Consider the following 20,298-nt stretch of genomic DNA (forward strand, 5'->3'; position numbering starts at 1 on the left):
AGTTTAATTCATCAGTTGGTTAAGCTTGGTTGTTAATTGATTGTTAGTCGCTAGTTGATTAAGTTTGTTGTTTGATTGCATATCTTGCAAGAAAATGTGTAAAGGGGGGAATATGGGAGAGTTAGTTCTCAGACCCTTGATGCTAAAGCTTCCAGATCTGAGCTGATTAAATGGCACCCGTATACAAAAAGAGAAAGAAAAGGAAGGAAGGAAGGAAGGAAGGAAGGGGAAAAGAAAATAGAAAATCCAGTAGCTTTGCCATTCAGCCAAAGTACAGAGAGAGAAGCAAGCTAATTGCTCTCTTTTAAAATGAATATCTTCTTACTGTCTACATTTTCCCTAAAGTGAGTGTTATGGGGACAAGTTTCCCAACCTGAGACTATGGATATCTTGGAATCCTTGAGAGGGGATCAGAACACTGAAACTGTGGTTTCAGGGAGCTAAAAGCTGATGCTAGTAACGAGAGGATTTTTGACTCCTCTGTAAATGAAATCAATCGTCCTTCCTTTGGGATTCAGCTGGACAGTGACTTCTGCTGTCACTCCTAGCGTGGGCTCTGAGAGAGCCCCATACTTGTGGGGAGGGAAGTCCTTACTTTTGTAATGGACTTTGTTCTAATGAATATGGTCCTATATGCCTATAATTGTTTTATGAAATTAATGGAATTCGCTCCTATGAAACGAAAGGACCTGCTATGGACCTAGAGCGACAAAGGCGCTGAGCCAAAGCATTAAACTCTCTGTGCGGCGTGACGCACAGAATTGCCTTTTCATTTCATGTTAAGTGAGGTCGGAGGCAGACAAGGCAGGTGGCTGGAGGCACTGAGGAGGTTGGCTGTTCCAATGGACTGTGGTAAACGAAAGTGGCTGGTGGTTTTAATATCCTAGGGAGAAAAACAAACAGCTCGTTACCATGCTCACATTTACACATCCTTCAGAGCTGCCCAAATGAAAAGGGCCATAGCAGTTAAATCTCTCCAAGGAAGTGCTTCTTCTGTAACCCATGAAACCAGCCCAGGCACCATCAGCGAGAGGGCCCAGAAATGAAGGAATAGCATGAATTGGAGAAGAGAGATCTTCCCCCACCCCCCATGAATAATCACAGTGCTCCAAAATGCAGCATCATATAGAGGATATTAAGAAGCTCCGTCTTGACCGTCACACTTACTTGGCAATGTACATCTTATTGGAGAAGGACTCCGACTTCGAGACATCTGAAAACATGAAAGGGGAATGTGAATTAAACAAGACAGAGCTCAAGGGCAGATCCCTGGGACATGGGCGAGTCTTAAAAGCAGCCAGGGAGTTTCTCTGAGGCACTGCACCACATGAGTCTTCCTGGGCTTTTAAAGAAAATGCACATCTAATTTGGTTTAAATTATATTGGTGATTGGAAGTTGGGTTTGATGGTTTAAGAAAAGAGAAAACTTTTTAACATGATTAAAAATTTGACAGAGTCAGTGGCTTAATGGGAGAGAATCTTTTTAACACAATTAACCAACCAAAGCTAAAATTATGACATAAACTCAAAGGCTCTTTATAAAAGTTTTCATGTGTCCAAATCCTGCCCTACGAAGGAAGGTCTGAGCATCCACAAAAGAATGCTTTTCAAATCTTACCATTACCTTCCCTAAGCAGAAACTACCACTCTGTGACCTCACGCCTGGTACCAGCTACAAGCCGGTTTCCTGTTGTGAACTCTCAAACGTGTTAGATAAATACATACTGTCCAAGGTGAAATCTGTTCTGTGGGGATTGTAGCCTTAATTAAGCCTAAAAGGCAGACCAATCAAACTATTCACATTTCCTTTTGGAGGTGCCTAGCTTTGTTGAAGGAAGAGAGAGAGAGAGATGGGCGGAGAAAGGAGGTTGGCTCAGTTTCACCTTTGAGAATATATGTTAACGTCCTCATCTACACTTGGGTCTATGTTGCCCTCCTTGAGCAGAGAATAGGGAAGAAAAGGGGGTTCAAACATGTCTCAGGACTCAGTGCAGAAGACATTCCCCTTGCATAAAATTTCTACTGAGAATCCAGAGTTCAAGTCCTCAGGGCTGGCGAAGCATCTACTAATACTAGCCTGTCGACTACTCTCTCCTGTGATACACCGTTTCCTCTTGGGATGGGGAGACGTCCCATTATGATGCTGTCAAGGTTCCCCTTTTTCTTTATCGGGTCACTAAATAAAATGCATAGTCCTCTTTTCGACCTTCTTCACACACTATTCATTTATGTAATTAAGTCTTATAAAAACCCCAATAGCAAAAGGACCGTGTTCATGGTGGGTCTTTCCCACTTCCCTAGCATTTCTTCCGTGGTTTGCTTCCTTGGTAACATCAGATCGTTCTAAAAGACCAACTCAAATGCCAGCTTTTATGCTGTTTCCTCACCACCTCCAGGTTTTTACGCCACAGACTGTATTACACCACATCACCCATGGTCCTCTCAACTTGATCTGCATCATGACCGTCCAACTAAGTTGTTCACGTGACACTGATCTTCCTAGATGGTAACCCATTCATGGAGAAGACCGCATTTGGTTATTTTTCTGTCCCTCTCACATCTGGCCTTCGAGTTATGCTTGAGAAGGGACCTACAGGAGAGATAACGGATGCTTGCTAAACTCTGAGGTGATGGTGGGTCTGTTCTTCTTGGTTCTGCAGAGGAAGCCCTGCCACTGCATTGCCAGAGACATTTGGGAGATGTGAGGTATTGCCACCAGTAGGTCCCCTTCGCTACTCTCTCCTGGAGAACAAGGTCAAGCTCACACAGAAAGGATCTCCATTTAAAGGAACGGTGGATCGGTAGCCTGTCTATTTTGGTCCAGCCCCACAGTCAACAGATGCTGACTAAATCTTATTTGGTGACTAATAATGTTGAGTCATTGTGATGTTTTTTAAGGATGCAAATAGTGAGAGTTTCCAGAAATATTTTTATGTTATTTTTTAATTTAAATAGATTAGTAATCTTTCTAAGGATTAATATGCAAAGAAGCTAATTTTATCTTTTCTACTTGGAATTTGGAGACAAATTGATACTCTAACTACCCATTAGAAAGTATTTCGACTCTAAGTAATCCCTCCAACTCATGTGCTGATTTCTATAAAAACCAGGGGCCTGTGTTCAGGTCTGTGACTCAAGTGCCGCATGTCCATCTGTCTATTCTCTAACAGCCTGCTCAAGGGTGAAAAGAATAAAACGCTTAAATGAGTAAAGTCCTTTATTCCTTGAAAGACCTAAACAGGAAAACTGGAAAGACAAGCGCTTCTAATTTTCTCTAGGCTGCTACATTGCTTAGCCATAGTTATGTAAAAGAGAAAAATCCCTTAGGGGTTGGTTCAGGGCAATCACCTCTCTTTCTACCTATGGATTCGCAAACACCCCTTGCACAGGAAAGTATCACTGTAGGTTTTCTGCACCAACGATTTGACAGGAATGTACCGTGCTTAATCCAATGCGGTTACGAGGGCAGATGGGGCTTAAACTCCTGCTGCGGCAGCGAGCTACAGGTCGCACAGAACTCCACTGAGGAAAGAGAAAGAGGCAGAGAAAGAGTAATGAGTTTATGAAAGCAGATATGACTCACCCCAGGCTTTCTGACAGGACGGCGCTTTCCCTTGTCACCAGTGTGACATCCCTAGTATTTCCTGAGACACAGTATTGGGCAAGAACTTCTCCCGTAAAATCCCATTAGAATGAACTTGAGGGTATCCACATTCTGTAAGCTGTTAGACATCACATTTGGCTTTGGGATTCAAGGCTGTTTGCTCACTGTAAGTATCTACCGTGTAAATGAAGCTCTGGGGTCATATAGCTACAGAATAAATCAGTCTTGCTGAGCTCAGAGAGAGAGGCCTCTGCTGGCCAGCTACTGAGTCCACATGAAGAAAATTATACTCCAAGCACACGGGAGATGTACTGTTTTAATTGTGTGTCAGTGAAAAAGGGCAAATGTGTGCTTGCGGGAGAGGAGATCAATAGGCAAAAGCTGTTTGACAGGATCGTAAAAACTGCAATCGAGGAAAAAAAACCTGTGACCGAGTCACCTCCTTCCCTTCCAAATTGCACTTCGTTAGTAAAATTTTCCTAACAGAGGGTTGTAAGGGCAAGAATCCTGTGTTATAAAAATGTTCACTGGAGAGCATATGTGTTGTCAGATGGACAAAATCCAATTTTCATAAGCTCAACTTCTGAAACACAAAACATTTTTATGGAGATAGTTTCACTACAATGGGATTTTAACTTGTAAAATAGCACCAACATTGTAAGCTTTTTAAAATAAACTTCTCTAGTCTGCTATGTGCAGCCTCAAAGCCCCACCGCTTTCACCCAGTTCAGAAAACAGGGATTAAAACCACCACCTTGGCTTTGCTCTGGACCAAGGAACCCCCTTCAGAATTCACCTAGTTCTCTCTAGGAAAGGATGAGGTGAATACTACATCACGGTCTATGCATACCCAAGGTCCCTGTGGCCATGAATCCCAGCACACAAACTCCCTACTCTTACACACATGCACACACACACACACACACACACACGCACGCACACACGCACGCACGCACACACGCAAGACTCCATTTGGGGGTTTTCAATTTTTTAAGATGTTCAAAACATCTCTAACTAAGAACTATAAGAAACACCCCTTCAAAGCAAATAGCTCCTTTCTCCCCACCCCCTCTGCCCCATTTTCTTCCATCCTTCCCTTCCCTATACATCATACCAAGGAGAGAAAAACAGGATAATTTCCCCCAATTGAAGAATTAGGAATGTCAAAATATCTCTAAGACGGAGTAGATAAATGAGCCATGGCTAACTCCGTCTTTAGACAGAAGAGCAGCAATGAAGTCACTGCCAGGGAATTGCAAAGAATTGTGGGACAGTCCAAAAATCAGGACGCTGTTTTTCCCCTTCTCCTTTGTATGAAATCTTATCAAACTCTATCAACTTCTTTTATAGAATCTTTGGGTTTATAAATGTTCTCGAACTTGTGAATCAAACACTGGGGATGAACTGTCACTATGCAAGGCCACCGTACAAAAGCCCCTCTCTTGGTGACAGCTTCTCCCTTCATGATGACACAGTCATTCTCCATGAGAGCAGGCCACACGTGATAAAAGACCAAGGGGGCAGTGAAATCCGAGTCATAGCTGCGGCGGTACCTGTGGAAATGCACAAGAGAACACAGAAGGTAAAAAACTGCTTTTTCATGGTAGGGATCAAACCCAGAGATTTGCGCATGCTAGACATACATTCTACTGCTGGGGCAGGGCCACCAGCTGGAAGTTAAGCATTTTGTAGCAAAGCTAGGGGAAACTCAACTGAAGAGTTCAGTTTTGACTAGGCTTAGATTTGAAAAGGGCCCAGATCCTCATTCTGTGGTTAAGGAAATGGACACATCGTTAGAACAAAAACCAGAAACAGCTAGCCTCTGGCACAGACTTGCTATGAACACACGTCAACAAACTTCATCCCGTCTCTAGTCTTCTCAGAATCCTAAGAGCTCTAAGTCTAGAAAATGCTAGAGGCATAGACAAAGTCCTTTGAGGCTTTCTACAATATCTCTCATGCTATTTCTGTGAACAAAACAATAAATCTAGGCGAATGTTTACATGGACAGATTGAAATGTGACTCACTGGTCACATCTAAAGAGGAACCATCAGCAGATCAATTAGTATCAGAATGAAGATGCTGGGGGCTCTCTCACAATTTTTTCTGTTTATGGATATTTTGTGGTATGAATGTCTGGGCTCTCTGTCCATGCAGTGCCTGAGGAGGTCAGATCCTCTGGAGCTGGAGTTACAGACAGTTGTGGTATGCTGAGAATTGAACCCTGTTCTTTGTTCTTCCTCTGGAAGAACAGCCAGTGCTCTTGACCACTGAGCCATCTCTGCAGTCCTCTTTCTCGATCTGATGACAAGTCAACATATTTGTCAGTGACTTGGGTAAAATGTAGAAAAACTTGCTCAAAGACAGGCAGAACAAACCCAAAACCTAGATGATGGCACCCCATAAAATAGCTCAGTAGGCTGGAACAGTAAACCAGGGGTAAGAAGACAATGCAGTGTGAGCACACGAGAGCGTGCAAGGTGGAGTGTGGAAAGTGTGTTAGCACAAACAGAGGAAACACGGGTTTAGGCAAAGCACAAACAGCAAACAGTAAGAGCAAGCTTAGTTTTACTTGGAATGGGCAAATGCCATTTTCATAATAAAAAACATTTAGTTACATTGATAGACAGGGATAAATAGGGATGAAATAGTGCTAGTCCCTCGTTGTTGACCACTTCAATCTAGGTTCCTTTATCCAATTTTTTGATTCTTCCTTTCAAAGGAAAACTCAACAGAGCTCAGTGCCCAGGCCAAGGATCAGAGCTATTTGTCAAGGAGTCCCCAGCCCACATCATGGGAAAAACTATGATGCCGTGAGGCCAAGGAAAGGATTTCAGGAATGCTTCCCGGGAAAGGATGCCAGCTACTAAGTGTTCTAATGTGTTCTGTGACTTTCCAAAACACTCTGCCCCCTTGTATTCAAGTGGCATTGCTTCAGGACCCAGCAGATACCAGGGTCACCAGATGTTCATGTGCCTTATATAAAATGGTCTCAAAGGCTGAGTATGTGGTGTAAACATGTAATTCTAACACTTGAGAGGCTAAGGCAGAAGGATTGAGTTTAGAGCCAATCTTATGTAGTTAATGAGCTCCAGGCTAGCTTGAGCTGTGTAGTAAGACTGACTATAAATAGATAGATGATAGATAGATAGATAGATAGATAGATAGATAGATAGATAGATGATAGATACATACATACATACATATAGATTTATAGATAGATTGATAGATAGGTAGATAGATACATAGATACATAGATAGATAATAGATACATAGATAGATGATAGACAGATAATGTTACATTTTCATATAACCTATGGAACTTACCCTGCATACTTTAAGTCACATCTAGATTGTTTAGCCATACCTAACACAATGTTAATGAGGTATGACAATTATTAGTCTATACTGTTTAAGAGATGATAAGGAAAAATAGTTTATATATGTTCAGGTTTTTTCCCCCTCATATTTTAAACCCCTGGCTGGTTCACTCAACAGATAGGGACCTCTAGACACAGAGGGACAACAATAGAATCACATTCAATTATAGTTAGGAACTCTAATCTCAACTGCTCAGCCTTCTAGGTTTCCTCTGGTTAAAAGCATGTGATGGAGAGACCCAACAGTTACCCACAAACCAAAGTGGGTGACCATCTAATGATAATACCCATATTCCAAAGAAAGAAAATAAAGATGGAAGGTGGTAAGAATCTCTGCAGAGAAAAGGACCCAACTGCAGGGCAATGTTTACACATCCAGCTCTTCTGGAGTGGATACACACTGGGAACCATGACCTGAAAGACACTAGAACATGATCAAGACATAGAATCAAGAGCATGGATCAAACTAACCAGAAAACCCATTCTTGTGGTGAGAGAAAGATGCATGGTTTCCCTCATCAGTAAGCATTCAGGAATGCTGGGCAGCTACCTGTCCTGAACTATGGCTAAAACAAAGACCCAGTGTTCATATTCCTACGCACTCACGACATGCCTGGCACCATCCTCAATGCTCCATCTGAGTGATCTTAGCTAGCCTTCTACAGGCCTGGGGAAGAAGCATTACAAACCCCACTCCTTGAAAGAGAAGAGACATGAAGAACAGAAAACCAAAGGACCATTCCCAAGATCACATCGTGACTAGGTAGAGTCAGGATTTAAATCAAGGCAGCTTGAGGCCAGAGCTGGCCTTCTTAACCACTAGCTTGACCTCTCCTCAGGTAATCTCCAGCTATAGATAAGATCTTGCCAAATCTCAGGGAATGTTTCAGCTTATTTCAGATTCTTCTGATTAGAAGAATATTCGCTGTGTGAAATTTGGTAGAATCTAATGGTTCTAGACTGGAGTCCGACACACCGGTGTGCATGGAGTATCCCTGCTATTCATGAACTGCAGCCTCCCAAGCGCCATGGTGCAACCACTGCAGAAAACAGAGCACACCTTGGTGAAGATGTGTGCACCCCTAACAGACGCCTGGACTGCTTCTGAGTTGATGGTGTACCAATGTCTCTGAGCATCAACCTTTGACCTCCTCAAGAGTGTCCGTCTGCACACATATGCACACACATGCATATACCGTAAACAATAATAGTAATAATAATATTTTTTGTTTTGGTTTTTCGAGACAGGGTTTCTCTGTAGCTTTGGAGCCTTTCCTGGAACTAGCTCTTGTAGACCAGGCTGGCCTCGAACTCACAGAGATCCGCCTGCCTCTGCCTCCCAAGGGCTGGGATTAAAGGCATGCGCCACCACTGCCTTGCATTTTTTTTTTAACTTCCAATGATCCAGCAGGGCTCCAGGCAACTCCTTAGGTCTCCCAAAAGCTAATATATTCAGTGAAGAATGAGCCCAAGGAGGATCCAGATGATGATACAAAGAAACTCATGGCACGGGAGTGGCTACTGATCTCTCTACCCATGGTTCTTTTCCATCCATCTTCCCAGGGAGCAGAGACAGTGAGCATCTTTTAGCACCTGCTCCTGTGTCTCTTACTTGCAATCATTAAAGACTTCTCCATCAGCCCCAAATGCGATATCTAGCGGTGGATCCAAGGACTGCATTGCAAAGGCAATGCAGCATATCTCCTGGATGAAGTCACTGAGGACGCAGAAGTCAACTTCAGGAGGGAATGAGATCTTGGGGTTCACGTTCATGGCACGGATCACATCCTGAAAAACAAATGATGGCGTCGATTGGTGGAGACATCCAGAGGATTCTCAGCATCATGTGACTGATGGGAGATGGGAAAGAGCATGTGAATGAAATATGTGGATCCAAAGCGGGGGCAGGTGTACCAGGAGGAGAAGGATGCTGCTGCTCACTAGGGAAAAAAGAGAGAAGACACAGCAGAAACAAACCAACAGCAAGAAGAATCCCTCTTTAAAAAACTGAAGAAAAAAAACTGAAGGAAGAGGCCCATCGTGCTTATTAGTTCATATGTGTGTGGGGGTACATGTTATTATGCATGTGAGCACATATGAATGTGGAGTTCATAGGTTAATGATGGATGTCTTTCTCTGTTGCTCTCAGTCTTGTTTTTTGAGACAGGGTCTCTCACTGAACCTGATTTAGATAGACTGTCAGGCCAGCCAATGAGTCCCAGAGATCAATCTGTCTCTGACCCCTCATGCTGTGATTATAGACATGTGCCACCTCATCCAGATTTTATGTGTGTGCCTGGGACCTGAACTCGGGTCTTCACCCTTCCATGACGGCATTTTACCAACTGAGGCATCTTCCCTCCTGACCGTTCTTCCATGGGTAAATGTGAGAGATACCAGCCAAAAATTCTGGCTATTCCTCCACTACACCATAATGGAAGTAAAATGGCTTGCTTTTTGCACTAGACAAATGGCCCGCCTCCTTTCGTTGGTCCCTCCCAGCAGTTGTATGGGATAAGGATCTCTGAGGCTCCCTGTCAGAGATTAGAAAGTCAGAGCACTGAGAGCTTAAAGGACTGTGGAAGGCAACACGGTAGTCACGTGACAGTCAAGGCCAAATCAGTACTCATTTCCCAGTGTATCTTGCTCTTAAGAGCTAAAATATTTAAACTCCCAGTCTCAAAGACCCACCTAAAGGCTGGCAGTGCAAAGCTCTGAACATTTCCCCGTAAGATGCCTGAGTAAGGAACTAGAGAGATGGCTCAGTGTGTAGAGCATTTACCACAAGCATGAGGCCCTGTATTCAAATCCCAGCACTCTCAGAAATTCGGGGTAGCTGCCTTAGCACTAAAGAGGCAGAGACAGGAGGTTCCCTGAGCAACCTGGCTAGCTAAAGTACCTAAATTGGCAAGCTCAACAAGAGACCTTGCTTTAGCAATTAGAAAGTGATCAAGGCAGAAACAGAGTCAACCTCTGACTTCCACAGACGTGTACACACCCCACAGGCACACAGATACACGCACGCACATGTGCGCGCGCGCACACACACACACACACACCACTTGCATACATATACAGAAGGAAAGCAGTCAGTAAGAACTGGTTTTACAGGGTAAGTTGAATGTTGTGCTCCTCCACCCCATAGACAAAATACCAAAGATATGGTTGGATTCCTAAGCAGTCAGTATTCGGTATGTCATCATCAGTCACGTGCTAGTCCTCAAAAGAGACCCAACACTTACGTTAACACTGCTCTGAGCGTCATAGAGATCGAGATGACAAATGATATAGTCCAAGACTGCACACTCGAAGTCATTTGACCCCACGTGCGACGGTGTGAGCATCTTCCTCACCCGGATCTTGAAATGCCTGAACGCCATTTTAGCTACATGAAACGCCTCCTGCACACGAAAACACAGCAAGTTTATCTGATGAGGAGGTGGAAAGGTCCAAAGAAAGGAATTAGGGAGAATTCAGAATGCAACATCAAACAGGTGTCTAGATAACCAAACACGGCTGGTCAAACATGGTTTTGACCCGTGAGATAATATGACCTTCAATGTTAAAACATTTGTAGAAATATACATGATAACACACTAATTAACTAACTACTTAAGACAAGTAAGCATTGTGTTGGTAACTCTGGGGGCCAAAAAGCAGCATGATGCAGACCCAGGGACCTAAGTCCTGTGCTGTGGGCACACAGTAACATCCTGGTACCAGCCAATACGTTAAGAGAAAACACCCTGTCCCAGATTTCCCAACAAGCCTTTATCCCATACCTCTTACCCCATATCCCATATGCGGTAACACTGACAATAACAATAACACTGACTTGTTTTCTCAGGCTTTAGCCAAATCCCTTTAACCAAATCACAAAGTAGCTTTAACCAAATCACTCTTAGTTACATAAACTAGGGTCTGGCAAGATTCTCTTAGGAAGAACCAAATGGTAAATGCTTTAGGCCTCACTGGCAAAAATTTCTGGCACGGATTAATTTTCATCACACCTCTTTAAAAGTATAAACTTGTTCTTCCTTCGTAGCAGCTGGGCAGTGTTTCAGAAACAAGTCAGAAGTGGCCCGTGCACATAGCTTGCTGACCTTTGACGTAAATGAATAGACCCAGGATTTCCGATATGTCTACTCTCACACTAACAAGATGGGCTGGTGTAGGCTCATATCACAAAAGGTACACTATCGGTCGATTTGACGTGAACCCATTTGAGACAGCCCTGTGTTGAGTGATGGACACTGCAATAAATGTCTGCCCAACATAAGTGCTAATAGTATATTTGATAGTTCACAGTTGTAAAAAAAAATGAATAGCTCCCAAATATAGTTAATGAAAGGATGAGAGGGAAGGAAGGGCGGACTGGAATCCCCTCTCCCCAGTGACCTCAGGATGTACCAGCCTTTTAAGATTGCACCGTTCATTTGGTGTTGAATCTCCCACTGCCCCAAGAACCCGAAGTCCAGCTGCAGATGTCACATTTACCACTGTGGCGATGTAAATGATCCGCTGCACTGTCTCCGCCCTGTCGATGCAACGCCGCAGCAAGCACTGTGCGTCCAGACGGGCCTGGGAATAGGCATCGCTGAATCGGGACAGGAGAGCCGCTTTGCGAGCCACGCTGGACATTTTGGACCGGTTTGGGGACGGGCTTCTGACCTTGGCCATTGCAGTGCAGGGGCTGTTGGACCTGCTGCGGCTGCGGCTGCGGCCTCGGCTAGGGCTACAGCAGGTAGGGCTAGGAGACCGGCTCCTCACTGACCTGCAGGTGAACAAGAATCAGCTGGGCAAGACTGTGACTCACTCTTCCCTCGTTCCTGGACTTCTTGAGCTCTTAGTCTTCTCCGCATACACTTCACAAATGACACACTAATACCCTACAGCCTCTCACATGTGGGCAGAGGGTCTGTGGGGACGTCCTCCCCACTAGGAGTAAGCATTTTTGTCTCCAAGGGCCCCAGAAATGGGAAAGAATACTCCATATTTCCCCAGCGAATTAGTAATCACAAAGCCCTTTCATCATGAGAACCTTGGGTTCAGTCGCCCAGTGTCTCCAACTTTGACTGCTGAGCATTTTACAAAGGGGGAACCGGAAGTCCTCGAGGACCAACTGGAGGTGCCACCACCAAATGAGGACCGGAGTTAGCATGCAAGTCAGATGCTGGAGTTTCTTAAACTGACCTTGAAGTACTAACACAGCATCCAAGTATTTCCCAGGACCTTGTGATTGAAACTGGGCTGCTATCAAGAGCAAAGTAAACTATTAGAGGTCACACCGGTCAGCGCCACAGCAACGAGGCTGCGATGAAAAGTCTTACAGAAGGAACTATGCAAGTACGAGGGTGAGGCAGCCATCCAGTCAGCCTCCGCTGTGAGTGGGGACTGTCACCGTCCTTCCTGGTGTTGCCCGTTCCCGTGGGGCAAATACTTCCACTACTTGCATTGGCTGATCAGCTCCAGTCAATATCGGCACTGCACAGCGGAAGAGAGCCTCCGCAAACGAAGGACTCATGGAGGCAAATGGGGACAGGCACGGAGCCAATGCTTCAATAACCTCACTCAAGAGGTGCCAGAGGAGACTAGAACAAGTGAGAAACTGCAGTGTTGGCGCCACAGCTGCTTTGTCCTCACTTACCCTACTTATCTCCCCATCGGGTTGAACAGCAGGGATTTCATGAAAACAACCTATGCACGGCCCATCAACAGAGTGAGAGAGAAGAGAGGCGTGGTGCTTCTTCACACCTCGTATTCCACCACTCGAGACACTGAAGAAGGAGGATGGCAAATCTCACGCCAGTTCTGATTACATAGTGAAAGGCAGGCCAATCTTGGATACAAAACGGGACTGTGGCTCAAGGGGATAACGCAGTGCGGTAAAATGAACAACCATCTCTAGTCACTGGGCACAGGACACCTGGGCTTCTGGAGAAAGAGTGTCAGGTTATGGAACATCCTTTCAACGTATACTATCCATTGAAGAAACAGCTCACACAAGCCTGGTTTCAAAGCCAAGACACCACCTTCATAAGTTCTCAGGTATTTTTCCTGGATAGAAGGTGCAAGTTCAGGGGTTGGAGAGATGGCTCAGTGGTTAAGAGCACTGACTGTTCTTCCAGAGGTCCTGAGTTCAATTCCCAGCAACCACATAGTGGCTCACAACAACCTATAATGAGATCTGGTGCCCTCTTCTGGCCTACAGTCAGGATACTGTAGAAAGAAAGAAAGAAAGAAAGAAAGAAAGAAAGAAAGAAAGAAAGAAAGAGAAAAAGAAAGAAGGTGCAAGTTTAAGAAAATAACTCTTTTACAAACTGGAGCTTCCCAGGACATTGGGGTTTTGATTTCACTCTGTCATCCTCTCCCTACTGTCCAGGCTTTAGCTACTAAGAAAAAAACCTGAAAGGCAAATGAAAGGATCTGGGAGAGTTTGTCAGACCTTCCCTGGAGACTGGATTTTTCAGCAGACAACACAGCTATCTCATCCTTCAGATTTTGGAGATGTTTCTCATAGTCGAACATCACCTCTTGGCCCCGTGCTTCTAAGCCCCGTACGTCTGAGGCCCGTGCGTCTGAGCCCCGTGCTTCTGAGCCCCGTTTGCTTGAAGCTCGACGTTCAGATCTTGAAGCCTCCAAGCGCCGACTCTCTGAGTTTCTGTGACGAGCGTCTTCCTGGGCTTGAAGTGATTTAAGTCTAACAACAAAGGAAATGGGAATGAGAAAGAAAGGAAATAGGATGGGAAAAAATTGAACCAATGTTTTAGGAGGTAGGGAAGAGATTAGAAAAGAAAGAAGAAAGGGGAGGGGAAAGGAGAAAGGAAAGAAGAAAACGAGGCCACTCTCATGCCATTGCTGCATGGGGAGATTCTGAAGGAAACAGATGTGAACCCATACAATAAGTAAGGAACAAAATCACTTCTACAGCTTCCAAGGTGGGGGGCTCCCTGAAGAAAGGCTATGTACGTGGGTCCTCCGGGAACAGCAGTGTTTTACAACTAAACTCAACTTCCTGGCACTAAACTCCAAAAGCATTTACCCTTCAAAACTTAGTCCAACCCTGGTATAATCCCTACACTCAGGAGCTCATTTCTTAAACGGAGTGTGAAGGAAGACTGCACAAGGCCAGCTGGAGGTGTGGACTTCAAAAAAAATAATGCAGCATTAAAATAAAAGTGTTGGAAATAAAATCGGCTTCCTCATTACGATCCGAGAGGCGTGAGCACTGGAACACAGAAGCAAGAGCCCGAGAACCTGCGTTGATGAAGACGACACAGTGGAGGAGGAAGAGAAGAAGACTGGGATGTAATGGAGCCAGAGCACTGACGGACTTAAAGGCGCACTAGAAACAACGGAAGACAACTGGGTAACGTCAGCCATGAGTTCAAGGTGGAGGACCAACCAGGGCATAAGAGATCAAAAGGAGGCAGGGGAAGAAAGACGTGGAAAACGTAACAGCATCTCAAGAAGCCTCAGGAGTGTTCTAGAAGAAATTAACACTAGAACATATATAGAAACTCAATTAAGCTAAAATATACATGAAAAGTATCTATCAAAAGATGTGTGTCTTGGTGTGTGCATATATGTACATATAAAATACACTTCCCACTTGCTCCTTTGCGGGGAAAAGGAGGGAGGCTTCAAAATTAAGAGAAGATAAAGGACGTGTAGCTCATTGCTTCCCTCTGGAAACAATCACTAGGATCTAGTCCAAAGTCTAAATTAAGATTTGCCAAAAATTTATTCCAATGTCTTTTAATCCAGGATTAAAAGTTAATATCCAAGTACATGCTCAACATGAAGGAAATTCTAGAACAACTTAAGATGATGAACCTATTTAAAACTAATTTCTGCACTACTTTTATCTCAATGATAATGTATGTATGTATGTATAATGAAAAGGTGGAGTCCAAAACCGTATAGACCTCAATCTGCTCTTAGCTGTTTCAACATATTAACTGGAAGAAATGAACTGGTAATGTTAAGTGCCATAGCATGAGGAGAGGGGTTTTAGGCTCCTGGATACTATGCAACAGTTCAGAAATTTCCTGTAGTCAGCAAGAAATTCATGTGGTGAGAAAAAGAAGCTAAGTATTCATAAAATGCCACCGCCCTTCCTCATTCATGGTGAATTCTCTCATTTGTAGTAAATGACTCAAATACTAAACTTGGTGGCTCGGCAGCAGCTGCAGGGTTCTATGGGTTCTTGTTTTCTTACTGCTTTTTTAGCTGATTTATCTCCTCCTCTGCAGCCATGAGGGATATGGTTGATCTGTTCCTGGTTCCTTCAAGACTCTTTCCAGTGTCAGCCAGACTGTAAGAGAAATCAGTAACTAAAACCAGATTTTCCCAAATTGGCAGACTTTCCAACTCAAGGCATAGATTTTCTAGGAAACTCCTGGCCTGAGTTATAAATTTGCCATTAAAAAAAAAAAAAAAAAAAAACAACCATCAGATTCTCAGCCCTCAGACCATGTTGTAGACTTTACGATGGAGTCAAACAGAAACATGCCAGCATCCTCCATCCTGCTTAGCCAAACTCAGGGAGATTACAGAGCTGATCCCTAAAAGACTGTGATAACTATCAACATTAGATGGTAAAGGATAAAACTCAATCCCTACTTAGTTCTCCTTCATCGCCTACCATTTCCATCCAGTTTCTAAGTAGCCTCTCTACGGAAGCTCTCCACTTTCCACTATGGACCAATTTCTATTCTCAGTTTTCACTGTGTGACTTTACTTATTTTTCTAGTACTTTTTCAACGTAAAAATGGTCATTAACTATGGTCACCAACTTGATTCTATTCAGAATCTTGGCAAGGTAAGTGTTTGGAGGTGTGTCTATGGGGATGTTTTCAGGGAAGATTAACTGGCGCGAGGAAGAATAACCTTTAGTAGAGTCAGAAGCATCCCATGGGCTGACTAGTGGGGAGTGGGAAGAGGTAGCCACTGAAGGCTAGCATTCTCCTGTCTCTACTTCCTGATCCACAAAGACATGAGAGAACAGCTTCCAAATGCCTCCAATGCCTGTCTCTCCAGCACACCTTCCTCTCTGTGATAAGCTATATCCCTCTAAACCATGAGCCAATATAAACATTTTTCTCCTAAGATTCATCTAGTCTGGTATGCTGCTTAATTGTATGTCAGCTTTGACACGAGCCACAGTCATTTGGCAAGACAGAACTTGAGTTGAGAATATGTCCTCACTAGCCTGTGATGTATTTTGCTCACTGATTGCTCTCTGAGGGCCCAGCTCACTGTGGGCAGTGCCATCCTTAGGCAGGAAGCCCTAGGTGCTATAGAAAGCAGGCTGAGCAAGCTGTAAGGAGCAAGCCGGTAAGCAGCCCTCCTCCATGACCACTGCATCAGTTCTTGTCTTCAGGTAACCTGCCACAAGTTCTTGCCTGCCTTCCCCGGATGAGGTACTACAAGCTGTATGATCAAATAAACACCCTCCTCCCAGGCTGATATGGGTCATGATGCCTTATCACAGCAACAGAAACCCTAGTCACTGACCAAAATTGGTCCTAAAAAGCAGGGCTGTGACTCCCTGACTAGAAGGCTCATGCGACTGGCGTGTGGAAATAATAGGGAAGAGTTTGAAACTGCAGGCCGGAGAAAGCCCTAGAAGGCTGCAATTGGAGCTTAATAGATCTCTGGGAGGAGTTTCGAGGACCAGAATGAAGATATGAACCATGTGAGCTGTTGAAGCAGGAACAGTACCAGCTCAGATTTAGACCATCAGAACTTCACGGGGAAGGGGAGTAGAAGCCTTTCATGTCATTCTGGCTAAGAACCTGGCTGCATTTCTGTCCACACCCTGAGGCTGAACTTAAGAACAGTGCATCATTTGTCTGGCAAAGGGAATTTCAGGGCAGCATACTATGCAGGTTGTGCTGTGGCGATTGCTCACCGCACTTCCCAGATTTACAGTAAGAGAAAACGATGGGGCATAAAGACGGGAAAGCGTGCTGGGAGCTGAAAAACCACGTGACCTGTCTAAGGCTACATAAAATGGGAAAGTGTGCGGTTTAGTGGGAAAAGAAATGTGGACCCAGTTCAAGTTGAAGATCAGGCAGGAAGAGGTTAAAGACATTAGCACCATTAATGAGAAACTTTGGATGCTGCACAGGGGCGACACAAAAGTTCCCAACCAACAAGAGTTCCTGGGTGTGTTCCTGTAAATTGACTTGACAGGAGAATGCCTGAGAAAATGTGGCCTTCGAGGTACACCACAGAAAAACAGCCGAATAAGAAAGTGTTTTGCGGGGGGGGGGGGGGGGGGGGGCGGGGGGGGGGGCGGCACGCCTTTAATCCCAGCACTCCGGAGGCAGAGGAGGGCGGATCTCTGGGAGTCGGAGGCCAGCCTGGTCTACAGAGTTAGTTCCAGGACAGGCACCAAAAGCTACAGAGGAACCCTGCCTCGAAAAAAAAACAAAAAACAAAAAAAAGAGTTTTTCCTGGGTTCAGCCAAGTCCCACAGGTTGCTGCGCTATGGTCCAAGGGGGCTAGGCTACATCTCAAGATGGCAGGACAACTTTGGGTGAGGCCTACAGTGCTGGTTTTGCGCATGCGCGCTGTAAGAATGAAGCGCTATGGAGGTGAGAAACCAAGGATTCAGAAAACCAGTGAGAGCAGGTGATGTGTATCAAGGTTGGTTAGCCTGCATGCAGCTGTAGACTGCACTGCGCACGAAACCATGACAGGTCAGCTTATGTTACAGTGAAGAGCCCAGAAAGAAGGGACTAGCCGTAAAGCCAGTGGAGCCTAGATAATTCCACAAGAACCCCGATGCCACACTTGGAGTCTCAGGATTTGGTCTTTGTTAGGTCTGCCTTGCTTTGCTCTGCTCCTTCTGTGCTTCAATTTATACCTGTAAGGAATGGGCATGGTTACTGTGTCGCTGTATATTCAAAGTATAGAACTGACTTTTGAGATTGGACGGGTTAATGGAGTCCCTTGAATCACAGAGAAGACTTTGAACTTGCACTTCTGAACAATTCTAAAACCCTTAAGGCGTTGGGAATTCCTAGAGATGAACTAAATGCATTGTGCACTTTGAGATCCGCATGAGGCTACTCCAGCCAGTACACAATACTATGATTTAAAGCCCTGTACTTGGATGTCAGGCTTGTTAGAGTGAGATTAGTGACGGCTGCTTTTCCAAATTCTCTTTTTCTAGCGTCTGCGCTCATGCAAGCCACAGTGCATGTGTGGAGGTCAAGGACAACTTGTGAGAGTCATTTCTGCCCTTCCAGACATGGAACTTAGGTCATCAGGCTTGACAGGAAACACCCTTTAACCACTGAGCCATCTTGCCAGCCTCGTGGCAGTTAATTCTGATGATAGAGCAAGAAGCATCTAAGATGTCAGTGAGGCATTCCTTTAGGATCTTGTCCATGAAGATCCTTCCATAGAAGATTAGCAGAGAGAGAAAGGCATTCCCTAACGTGGACAGGACCATCAGATACTTCTGGGGAAACTAGGAAAAGGAAGAAAGCCAGCACAACAGCAATATTCCCTTTATCTTCTTCAATATGTGAGCAAGCAGCTTCCTGCTGCCACAGGCAGGAAAAGTAGTGTGTGTGTGTGTGTGTGTGTAGCTATATATGGTTTTATGTCATTGATTTCCACCACTTACTAAGGACAATTGTCCAAATGACTTGATCAAAAATTAGTATCCAGGACTCTCTTAACTTGGTTTAAGCCACATCATCTTTCTCTGACCAGAGAATTCAAATTCAGCCAGTGAAGGTCAGATGGACATTGGATGGAGACCAGTGGTTCTCAATGGAACTGTCCTGGTACAGGGGGACATCACAGGCTCACAAAGGGTCCACAACATCTGTGACTTGCCTCCCATGAAATATCTAAGCTGTTTCCGTACACAGTAGTCCTGAGGCTAGAGTATGAGTCTTTTAGTGAAAAAATAATAGGGGGTAAAACATCGGGATCTTGTTGTGGTTTGAATCTTCAATGTGTGCCCAGAGCTCAAGTGGGGTAGGCTTGATGCCTGGCTGGAAATGCTATCGGGGGCACTGGGACGTGCTGGGAAGATACAAGGAGCATGCCTTCAAGGGGACACTGAGACTCTCCCTTCTCTCTTCACTGTACAGCCAGTATCAAGTTAGGTGTTTCTCTTTACTGTGCACTCCCTGTCGTGATATGCTGCCTCATCACAGTCCCCAAGTGAAGGGTCCCAGAGACCACGATCTCTGAAGCCATGAGACCAAATAACTGTTTCTCGTTTTAAGTTATATATCTCTGGTATTTTGTCACAGGGTTGGAATCTGACAAACACGGGTCTTCACCAAGAGAATAAAGCAGACAGGGAAATAACGGGATGAAGAATCCATAACAACCACACAGAACCCAAGCAATCGGTCACTACTTACACGTGAGCCCACCTCCACTTTCCATATGCCACCAGACACAGCTTCAAGTTCAGCGTGCCCTCTTCCGCTGAGTGCCGTTCACATTTATCTCATATTCATACCATAAACTACAAACTATGCTACTCCTCTTTACCCTCAGCACTTAAAGCCCATTACACAGATCTTGGTGAAAGATGAAATACGAAATGAATGAATAAATAAACTGTCTACAGTCTAAAAGAGTGCTGGATTAGAAACGACTTAATACAGCTATTGCAGGTTGAAGGGAAATTAGCTTGTTCTTAAAAAATTGAGTCTATTACAGATTTTTAAGGTTAATGTGGAAAGATGATTTCTTCGTTTCTCTCTTGATGAAAGAGCTGAAGAAAATCAACAGTAACAAAACAAAATGAACCAAGAGGAAAAGTACAGACAGATGAAGTACTCCCTCTCCTTGCACACAGTATGAACATATATGTACAAATGCACACACACAGTTCTAATTCCACACATTTGGATGACATGAGGAATAGATAGGAGGCAGAGATATACCTTCTTAAATAGGAAGCTGTTTTAGTCAGGTGAATATACTTTATTTAAATGGTTTGTGATGAATTGGTTTGATTCTTTGAGCAAATTTCTGGTATAGGAAACACACACTTCATCATTTGGGAGATCTTCAATTAAAACAGAATAAGGGCCAAAGAGGTGTTAAACATAACTAAGCAAAATAGGAACATGGCAGTCAGTATCTCTGTGTGAGCTTCTGGAAGGAAAGGAAGTCACTCAGAAGTAATAAAGTAAATGGAACACGTGACATGGAAGGATGGGTTGGTGTTTGGGACACTATTCTTACAAATTTCTGTGTTCACCAATGTGGTGGTTTGAATAATAGTGGCCGCCATAGGCTCATATATCTGCATTCTTAGCTGTCAG

General features: G+C 44.3%; 1 protein-coding gene across 1 annotated transcript in view; it reads right to left on the reverse strand.

The window, feature by feature from the left end:
- Nucleotides 1–358: 358 nt before the first annotated feature.
- Nucleotides 359–20,298, reverse strand: part of Spata18 (spermatogenesis associated 18) — a 30,898-nt gene continuing 10,958 nt past the window's right edge. The window contains exons 5-13 of the mRNA XM_041671553.1: nucleotides 15,207–15,302; nucleotides 13,431–13,685; nucleotides 11,483–11,759; nucleotides 10,228–10,386; nucleotides 8,598–8,773; nucleotides 5,034–5,157; nucleotides 3,439–3,522; nucleotides 1,168–1,213; nucleotides 359–883 (exon numbers count right to left, since the gene is read on the reverse strand). Of these exons, the coding sequence (XP_041527487.1) occupies nucleotides 876–883; nucleotides 1,168–1,213; nucleotides 3,439–3,522; nucleotides 5,034–5,157; nucleotides 8,598–8,773; nucleotides 10,228–10,386; nucleotides 11,483–11,759; nucleotides 13,431–13,685; nucleotides 15,207–15,302 (1,225 nt within the window). The 3' untranslated portion in view covers nucleotides 359–875. The remainder of the gene's footprint in view (nucleotides 884–1,167; nucleotides 1,214–3,438; nucleotides 3,523–5,033; nucleotides 5,158–8,597; nucleotides 8,774–10,227; nucleotides 10,387–11,482; nucleotides 11,760–13,430; nucleotides 13,686–15,206; nucleotides 15,303–20,298) is intronic.

The sequence above is a fragment of the Microtus oregoni genome, unplaced genomic scaffold (assembly GCF_018167655.1).
Source record: "Microtus oregoni isolate MIOR12 unplaced genomic scaffold, Mior012 000021F_ref0000039, whole genome shotgun sequence".
In the NCBI taxonomy this organism is placed as follows: Eukaryota; Metazoa; Chordata; class Mammalia; order Rodentia; family Cricetidae; genus Microtus; species Microtus oregoni.